The sequence below is a fragment of the Sinocyclocheilus anshuiensis genome, unplaced genomic scaffold (assembly GCF_001515605.1).
Source record: "Sinocyclocheilus anshuiensis isolate Anshui unplaced genomic scaffold, SAMN03320099.WGS_v1.1 scaffold1231, whole genome shotgun sequence".
In the NCBI taxonomy this organism is placed as follows: domain Eukaryota; kingdom Metazoa; phylum Chordata; class Actinopteri; order Cypriniformes; family Cyprinidae; genus Sinocyclocheilus; species Sinocyclocheilus anshuiensis.
This window is the reverse complement of record NW_015536698.1, coordinates 2,161,426-2,171,950: the sequence shown is the minus strand read 5'-3', so window position 1 is coordinate 2,171,950 and position 10,525 is coordinate 2,161,426. Positions and strand designations below refer to the sequence as shown.

Sequence of the window (10,525 nt, the reverse complement as noted above, 5' to 3'; positions counted from 1 at the left end):
GACTTGCTACTGCCAATACATCCACAACATGCTGCTGTGAGCATGTAAGAAATATTGCTGCTGGAAATATAACATACATGAAATAACCCCCCACAAAGCAGGAGACATAGAAGGGACAATACAAGCCAAAACAAGAACAAAACACCCCCAACAAGTAGATCTATCGCCAAGACATATGTACTGCTTCTGCTCCGAAGATCCATGTGAACTACATGTATTACTATATATGTGTGCCTGGGCTACCATGCCGACCATCTTAACACTAGTGGCCTATGACTATGTGATCCTTGGCTACCACGCTGACCAGCTTAACACTAGTGGCCTATGGCTATGTGAGCCTGGGCTACCACGCTGACTGGCTTAACTCTAATTAGACACGCACTATGTGTAATGTTTAATTAACAAAATGGATATACGTTGCAATCCGATAGAAAATACTTCAGCACCCACCTAAGCAAATATAATAATTTAGTAATTTGATAACTGCTGTTACTTTCTCCATTTCATCAGTCCCAGCGGCAGTGTAACAGCTTGTTAATTCATGCTCGTGCAATGATGAGACGGACAAAGTTAGCCGATGCATGCCATTTTACTCTCTCGTGAAGATAAAAGTTGTCAAAGTTACAGTGCACAAAACCCCCTGGGTGGAGTGACCTGAATGAACTTAAATAGAAGCAGAATATAAATGTTCTTTCTCCGTTTTCTGAATTACACAGCACAGCGAGAGTATACGTCGCACTAGCACATTTCTCCGAACTACACTACCCATAATGCATTTCACTCGGAACTGTTACAGCCGTAGATGGTGATCTTCAGCGTCTCCTGCAACACTGCCATTGATATGCCTGCGATAAGCGAGTGCTTCTGACACTGCGTGAAGCTGAAATCAACCACACACTCATCACAATGAAAACATCGACCTTAGAAATAATGAATGTGAACACTGGGATAATCGCCGATGTATATGGCGAACCCCCGTTGAAATGCATACACAAGAATGCTTATTTCATTTAACCTGTTTCATGTCCGTTACTATCGCCGTGTCCTCAGAGCGATTACAAACACTGCGAAAAACGCAGTACAAAAAACTGCGTTTTGCTCCAGCTGTATAAACACAGATGCTAAATGCTGCGGCTAATATGCTTAATATTCGCTCCTGCATACAATGCAAACTGCTAACATTGTGGTTGCTCATTTTTGAATTAAATTAGGCAGACCACGCAATACACACAGCGATATGGATTAGAAGAGCATTCACTTATCTTAGATTTTGATTTCGCTGTTCTGAAGCAAGCTGCAGCGAGCTCATTGGCTACCGATACAGGAGAGAACCAATCAGCTGTGCCATGTGATGATGTCATTAGATCAGATTGAGTTAGACCCATCGGACTGCGCCATCTAGAGTTTCATGCCAGAACTCTGTATATATATATATATATATATATATATACTGTATATATACAGTATATATATATATTATAGCACTGCTTGATGTTGTATACAGATGAAGCAGTAGCTTTTCTACCTTGGACCAGATACAATCTCTAACAGGAAAGCAGAGGACTGCAAAGTGCAGGAAGTGCATGTGTGGAAATAGCAAATGATGAGAGGAAACTGGAAAAAATGTATTTTCATAAATGATTACAGCTGCGTTTTGGTTTGTAATTTAACTCTCATGCGTCAGTTCACACAATAATCCCTCTGAAGACTGAATGTGGACGTGTTGGATGAACACAGAAAATAAGATCTGCAGTTTACATCAATTAAGAAAAAAACATTTAGCAGACATAAATCAATGTCTTACTTTAGAAATTGAAATCGGTAATGTCATTGACTGAAGGGGCGTTTACATTGTGATTAAATCGCTGGAGGTTACAGAGCTGGTGGTTGCTAGTAGGCATTTCTACTTAAATGCTATATTAAGTGGTAGATCATTATCTGAACTTCCATTGATAGTCAAGTTCAGCTCAACTTTGTCGCATCACTAACTGTCATTGTCACTCATGGCATCAGAAGTCACTGAAAATTGCAGATCACTTTGTCACTTCAATGTGAATGCCCCTTTATACACTGAAAAAGTTTAGTGTAAGATATACTTTGAAACAAATTCTAATAAGAAATTGCTAGTAAATTTCACAAATAATTGCAAAGAAATGGCAAACACATTGAATTAAACATGAATTTTTGAATTAGAAAGACTGAAATAGTATTTTCTGGCAAAAATATACTTAAAATAATTTTTACAGTATACCCCAAAGTAGCAGAAATGGCATTCTGCAATAACATTTTATAGCAGCATGATGTGAGTCACATGTACATGGTGAAAAAACTAGACGGATGCTGATTCATATGCCATCAGCCTATGTTTTTTCTATGTTGTTGTTTACGCTACATGTTGCAGCTAATCAAAAGGGCTTAATCCTATTGGTCTAAATGTAGGTTAGATATATGACACTGTGTTGCCATGAAAACAAATCTGTAGACTTGGCGTAAGGAGAACCGTGTCCACGCTGAAGCCAGAAATGACATGCAAGTTGGAAAACAGATGAAAAAAGATGTGAATATTGTATTGCATGTGTCTCACAGGGAGTGTCCTTTTTAAATGTCTGCTTCATTACTAAGCTGACAGGCTAGGTTTTCAGTGCATCCCTCTGTCATGAATGACGTAGTTGGCTAAAAGTAGAAACAGGCTTTTACAGGAAGCCCCATGTTGGCTCTTCTCGTGCACACACTTAGGCTGATACGATATGGCAGAAATAGTATGAGTATTACAAATTCAGCCATAGTATTAAACTCAGTGCACACTGAAGCATAAGAGGGAGGTTGTGGGAACTAATGGCATTTGGTAAAATGTGTATGAGGAGATGAATTTGTTGGATTAAAGGATCCACAAAAGTTCAGGCTAAATAGGGCTAAAAAATTCAGGAGTAAAACTGTAAAATGGCAGAATGAGAATGATTAATCACAAAATTTACTCATGTCGTTCCAAACCTGTATGACTTAAACCTGGCTCTCGGAACATTTTCCAATTGTTCTGAATGGTGAAAAACAACCCAATATTAAAGCAATTTTGACAGTAAAATAATTGTGGTAAACTTCAACTTTTAAGCGGGTGTGCAGAAACGCCAGAAAAAGCAGGTGAACATTTTCACCATCTACTGGACTGGAGGGTGAAGGGTTGGATGATGCACACAAAATTTACAGTTAAAATGGCCTCAGTATTGAATTGTTTTTTTCTCCAAAAGGTATCAAAGCAATCTTGCAGTGCAATTTACTGTCATTGTCTTAAATACACACAAACATATATTCATTACATTATTTCCTTTTGTGTTCGGCATAAATAAAATTAAATAAAAAAATGTAGGTTTGGAATGATATGAGAGTAAGGAAATTATGGCAAAATTAGATTTTTGACTCAACTATCCCTTTAATCTCTATCTGACTTTTAATTTTGTCTCAGGACAGTAAAGGAACACTAAAGGCATGTTCACATATGGCAGGTTGGGTTTGATTAAAACAAACTCTGGTGCGATTGCTCTGTTAGTGCGGTTCATTTGAATAACGAGCCAAAAACAGGATGTGATGTCACAAGAGGCGACCCTAAAAGGACGAAATGCTCACAGATACACACTGTTTACACATTGTATGCATTTATCCCAGCACACAGCAGTTCTGGATGTTGGGTAAGTTCGCAAAATATACATCATAAAATCTGTCCAATCAGGTTGTGACCATATCCTTATGCCTTTTGTTTGTATCTTTAGGTTCAGTATTAAAAATACCAGTGTTAACACCAAGCGAACCAAATGTATCATTTTCTTTTTTTGGTCCGGACTAAAAGAACCAAGAGAACCGAATAACAAGTGTAAACACACCCTAAAAGCGTGCAAAAACATTCCCATTGGAAGCACAAAAAAAATCTACATTTTTTAGAAAACAATAGCTAAACAATGAGGTAACATACTACAACTGTGACAGACCATAATATGCACTTGCTGAGATTTTTTTAAGCCAATGTACATAAACACCACACAGATATAGATCCACAAACTACAGTGCGCTAAAACGCTACGATACTTGAAGTTCCCCTTCTGTCCTTATGTACACAAACAGTCTCTGTGCTACTTTTGTACATAATCACCTACAAGCACACATATGTGTGCTGATACCCAAACACAGTATGGTACAGTCTGTGTACGTTCTTCGCATGGGACAATGATTAACAGGATTTGTGGGGCAGCCGTGTACAGTGGTCAGAAGTGGCCCGAGAATCAGCCCAACATATTTCAGGTCTGATTTGTGTCTGTGTTTGGGTGGTGAGGCAGAGGAGGGCTTCGTTGTGTTTCCTGTGTCGCAGTTTACTGTTTTTTAGAGCAAGAAAAATGGGCTTATGTAAGGGGTCATGTGATTTAGCCAGAAATAGTGACAAGGCTACAGCTGCTGTTGCTCCGTGTGCAGATCCTGGGCTTTTTTGGCAGCCTCTAGACAGACTCGCTGCACATTTTCCCCTCCACCGAAAACACTCATTGTGCCTGTCTGCAGCCACACGGTCCATAAGCACTAAAGGAAAGCACCCTCATGTAATGTAAGTAGCACCAGTGCCGTGCAGTTTAGCAGAGAAGTCCTTCCCATAATGCACGAGTGAAAGAGGGGGTGGAATATGGGTAAGAGAAAGAAAGAGAGAGATGCACACGGCCGCAGTGCCTGGATGTGGCCCTGCGGCGCTGTGCTCTGGCCTGTGGAGCGCGTGGGTGTGTGGCGAGTCAGTGGAGCGGAATGGTGCTCCGAAACGAGAGCTCGTTCCACAAGCTGTGGCCTTGGCCAAGGAAGGCAGCGCATGCTGGATTCTCAGGCTGTTACGTTCTCTATCATAGTGTCCCACGCCAAGACATCAGCCAACCCATGACACACTCAGAAACATTATTTGGGACGACTCATTTGTCCTCTGTGATAATAGTGCAGGGGCACTTGGCGTAAAGTGCAAGACCGCTGTCTCTTTTGCGTCGCATACTCACAAAGGGATGACTGTGCACGAGGACCAGAATGCATTACAGTGTCCTTGTGAAGGTCACATTTTTGCTAATGCACGTAATAGAGCACTCTGCCTTTTTTGTATTACATAATAAATTAGGGCAGTAAATCAAAAAGTAAAATTTTTCACTGAATTAATTACATTATAATCTAATAAAAAAAAATTTAATTAACCAAAACACATCAACATGTCTTAGAAAAGCCCTCACAGAAAAAGCTAATATTATGTAATTTTTAATAAATAATTATACTAAAATAATAGGTTACATTAATAGTCCTATAAACAAACCATTGTCCATGTGAACCATGGGAGAACTAATTCCTAATTTCTGTAACAAAAAAAAAGACACAGACAGAATTTTATAGAGATCTTGGACACTCTCTCTCTTCTTGCAGGTCAGCACAACTACCTTTGCGCTGGGAGGAATGACTGTATCATTGACAAGATACGGCGGAAAAACTGTCCAGCCTGCAGAGTACGGACGTGTCTACAAGCTGGGATGAATCTTGGGGGTAACTGAATTTACTTACTGTGGGACTAAAACTGTTGTGAAATGATATGAAACAATTATACTGGCACACCTGAGATCACTAATCTTAAAATATAAAAAACATATCCAGAATATTAAAAAAAAAAACACAAAATGTTATTGTGAATGTTATAATATGAGGGATTGCCTTTTTGGTGAAGCTTTACAATGTTACAAAGAAATATATTTTTTTTCTCTCTTTTATTTATCAAAGGTAATTGACTTAAAAGAACATATTGAAATATGCTTCACATACACCTTGCTTTCAATATAATTGCAACACAATTTGATCAGTACTCTGTGAGCTGTAAAAAATGACCAAGGTGTTAAAAACTCTGGTTGATTTAAAAAAAACAAAAAGTGAAATACAGATTGTGGACACATTATTATATTGAAGATATAAAAATATTGATGACAAACGTGAGAAATCAGGATAGCCTCAAACATTTGTGTTCCTGTGTACATCACTACAGCCATGCAAACTCTTGAAAACAACACATTAGGCAAACATTAATATTAGACACATTAGGAATGGAAATAAATAAATACTAAACGAGTTTTAAACTAAACGCATTTTTAAGTGACTAGTTTTAACAAATGTATGTGGCATATAAAGTTTATTTTAAACCAGTATATAGCTTTAGTGCAGTAAACATGATTTACTGTATCAATGTTTTTTTTCTTCTGTTCTCTCTTTTAAAAGCATCTTGAGAACAATACTACCAAATATCAAATTAGATATTACATTATTATTAATACTGAATTCCAGTGTAGAATGAAAAATGTGGGGGGGTCAATGAAGGCACTGCAGGACGTTAACAAGGAAGATATATAACATATAGAGTTTAATAACACTTATTATTCTACAACTTTTCATTGAAATTCTCCCTGAATCTGTAAAGGTTCAAAACCTCCATCTTTTTAGGTGAACATTTTTAGGTTAAAAATCATATGCATGTATAAGGGGAAGTGTACAATTTTGGTTCTGCTGATAGACTATACTAATAATTTTTCATCAAGAGAGATAGTTATATTTGATTAAAAATGATAAATGAACATGCATTTAAAGGATCACAAATCTCCAGTTGCTTCACAAAGTTGTCGAGAGTATCAAATCTAAGCATTTACTGGGACTAGCACATATGGCACCTTCAGTCTCACTTACTGATGTGATATAAAATCTGCTGGCACAGGAATCTTGCAGTTAATATCAAATTGGAACACTCACACAGTCAATTAACAGCATCCCCCTGAAACACATAAGAGGTCACATCTATACATCAGGGATTTAAACTGTGATCCCTGCTATAAGATCCATCTCTATTTGAATAATTACTTCTATCAGCTCCAGCTTGTTTCAGATATGAAAAACTGTAGGAACACTGCTTCCAGACTACACCGGGGGTCTTTTCATTAATATCTTGTTCATTTCAAATTATTTATCACTCTTATAAATCACTGTAAGACCGTCAATGTTTAACATAAATTGTAATTATTCATGAAATGGATCAGGCTGCTCAAGCGAACAGCTTTAATAATATATGTTTGTTATTTCTCAGCACGGAAGTCGAAGAAATTGGGGAAGATGAAGAGTGTTAGCGAGGATTCTTCCCTGCAGAACTCAAAGGACAGGCCTCCGTTTCTGACCTCGGAGAAAGAGTTGAGCTCAGCCAGTGCTCTTGTCCCCCACGTCCCCACGGTAGCACCGTTTCTGTCACCTTCTGTGTGTAGCGTCCTGGAGCTCATAGAGCCTGAAGTGGTGTTCGCTGGCTATGACAGTACACAGCCTGACACAACCGACCACCTGCTCACCAGCCTCAACCAACTCGCCGGCAAACAGATGATCCGAGTGGTCAAGTGGGCCAAAGTACTTCCAGGTACGATTCCAAGGCAAATTTGTTTATCAGGTTCCATCTTCTGCATATTCAAATGACGGATTTTTTTTCCTGATTTGGACTGATTTTAGTTTAAAGTATTAGTTGAGCTGATTAGTTGGTCTCTGAAATGTACTTAGTAAATATGCTGTCAATTTAACTTATGCACAAAATTGGAATATTGCATAAAACATTTGCGAATAAAGTGCCGTTTCCATCCAATGAGGCAAAGAGAACAAAATCGTCACTTCCTGATAAACTGGCACTAAATATCACTAAGAAAAGTAGGAGAAGCCACTGAATATAATAATTTTCATATATAATAAAGGACTTGCGCCTCAGAGCAAGCAGATGAAACACAATAAATGCGGTCATTGCTTTTGGAGGCGGATGCCTGCTGTTTGGGAACTCAATCATGGAAGACATTTCTGGGAGGCAATTATACAGAAATACTTTGACGACAGACTTTGTTCAGGCATTTCAGAATGACCATAACATTTCAGATGCTGTGCAACGAGATCGGTCTGCTGGCTTGTCAAGTTATGCCGTCCCATCCTGCAAAGTCACATGAATGTTTTGATGCGCACGGAGGAATTTATTTGGTAAATGTGTTTCCATCTCCGATTATTCGCATTAACACTTCACACACTCTTTCCCTGTGTCTTCAGCTCACGCCTAATTATTCATGCTTTTACAAGCACTGACACTTTACATTAACATTATATATCTTTTATGCTCAACGAGGCTGCATTTATTTGCTCAAAAACAGTAAAAACGGTAATATTGTAAAATATTATTACAATTTAAAATGACTGTTTTCTATTTTTAAATATTTTAAAATGCAATTTATTTTTGTAATGGCAAAGCTGAATTTTTAGCATCATTACTCCAGTGTCACTTGATCCTTCAGAAATCATTGTAATATGCTGATCTGCTTCTCAAGAAACATTTCTTAATACTGTCAATGTTGAAAACCGTTGTGCTGCTTAATAAACCATGGAAATCATGATACTTTTTTTAGGATGATCAGAAAGTTTTTAATTATAATTTTGGAAAAATCTGTTTTTGTCATTCCAAATTAAGTTTTCAAGGTACCTTGCTATGAGACGGTCATTTGCTGTATTGCAAGTATTTGATACCAGGGTGTCTCCTTGCTATATCCAGATATAAATATAGAAGGCTGAAAACACACCAGGGCAAACTGGCTCACCGACTTTCAAAGACTTTCCAGGCAGTCAATGTATTACATGCTCAGGCAATCTACAAGTGATGACTTGCAGATGTTCAATTATTAGTTATTTTGTTTTGTTTGTCCGCATTGTTCTGTGTTTGTCATGCGATTTTAAACCATTTTAGGAGTCAAAACTCTGATATGATTTAGATGAGTATTTGATGGAAATATAGGATGTATTTTAACTAAGTTTTGTAATTCTTTTATTTTAAGTTCTGTAAGTTTGTGCAAGTTACAATCATTTCACTAGTTTCACCAACATGTGGGCAAGTTTCTAAAGGGATAATGTGGGGAAATTATTTTTATTAAAAAAAAAGAGAGAGAGAGAAAGAGAGAACACAAGGGACACTCAGAGATTGCCTGGAAGTGATAAAGCTATTGTACAAAATATATTTTAAGTTAACGCTGCGACACATTATAGTCAATACTGAATTTGCGTTTTGCAGACAAGCCAAAAATAGCCTCTGCTTCACCAATAAGTTTATAGTGTGTCCTCATGTGGCTTATATTATAGCTTGTGGGTGCCTTTATTGCTCTCAATGTGAGTTTTGGCAAGAATCCAGTCTGCTGTTTTGCTAACTCTCTCTGACAACAGGACAATGAGTGGAAACCTTCAGTGATTCATGTAAACCTGATTGTGCCGACTACATTGCAAGACTTTTTCATTTGTGAACAAATTTGTGCCATTTTAGGAATCAACCTCAAACTGTTTGGTTGACAATTTAATAATGGTATGGAGATTCTATCATGATTTACTCACCTTTATCACATATATATTTTCAGTGGAACACAAAATTAGATTTTTTTTTTGAAGAATCATAATGCAGCTCTTTCCATATAACAAATACATCTTCATAGTGACAAGGGGATGTCAAGCTCCAAAATGCATGCACACATACGCGCACACATACACACACACACACACACACACATAGATCCTATTTTATTTCTTAGCGCCTACAGCTCTGGCTTAATATTAGCTCTGCTTCAGGGCAAGTCATGCCCTCGAGTATCCCTTATGTCTCTTTGCTCTGTGTTAACTTGCCCTTTATTTATTTTTTTTCCGCAGGTTTCCGCAGTCTACCCATTGAGGACCAAATCACGCTGATCCAGTATTCCTGGATGTGTCTCTCCTCCTTCTCCCTCAGCTGGAGATCCTACAAACACACCAACGCCCAAATGCTCTACTTCGCCCCTGACCTCGTCTTCAACGAGTAAGCTAACTCACACAACACTGCATATTTACTTCATATAGATATTTGTTGATTTACTCCATCCAAACATTTTAAGTAAATGAAAAAAAAACTTCCTTTTTCCATAAACTACAACATACAGACAATCCTTGGCCTTAGGTTAACCCTGTCTAAAGAATTTGGTGCTTCAAGTTAAGATAATGCAAAACGATAAGTTTAAAAGGCATGTTCCCAGCAGGCGCACGACTGTGACCTCAAAACTGTCCCTTCAATTGCTCCGCTAGGAAATACACTTTCCCTATAAATGCTTCTTGATAGCGTTGATCAAGGCCGAGCATTAGGTAAGTGGGGCACATAATCAGCACAATTGACGAGAAGTGTTGAGTGGAAAGAGTGTGATTGTGTGCTTTTTAAGCTAAATGTCCATTTATTGAGCATAGTGGGAGAAGCGTAACAATAGAGCACAGTGACCCCTGCAGGAGAACTGGAGCACTTCATTGTATTTGCCAAATGACTTGGAAAGATCTTGAGAAAAAAGTACAGAATTAACTGGCTTGTTTACATATGAATATATTCTCAGCACCTTATACACGACATCCACACACCCTGATGGCAAACTGTCGTGCAGGTTCCCTTTCAGTCGGTCACTCTCGACGTCACGTCGGA

At 38.1% G+C, this 10,525-nt stretch overlaps 1 protein-coding gene across 1 annotated transcript in view; it reads left to right on the top strand.

Moving 5' to 3' along the window:
* LOC107654985 (mineralocorticoid receptor-like) overlaps window positions 1-10,525 on the top strand; it is a 77,591-nt gene that overhangs the window by 50,779 nt on the left and 16,287 nt on the right. The window contains exons 3-5 of the mRNA XM_016442366.1: window positions 5,428-5,544; window positions 7,121-7,438; window positions 9,736-9,880. Coding sequence (XP_016297852.1) covers window positions 5,428-5,544; window positions 7,121-7,438; window positions 9,736-9,880 — 580 coding nt within the window. The remainder of the gene's footprint in view (window positions 1-5,427; window positions 5,545-7,120; window positions 7,439-9,735; window positions 9,881-10,525) is intronic.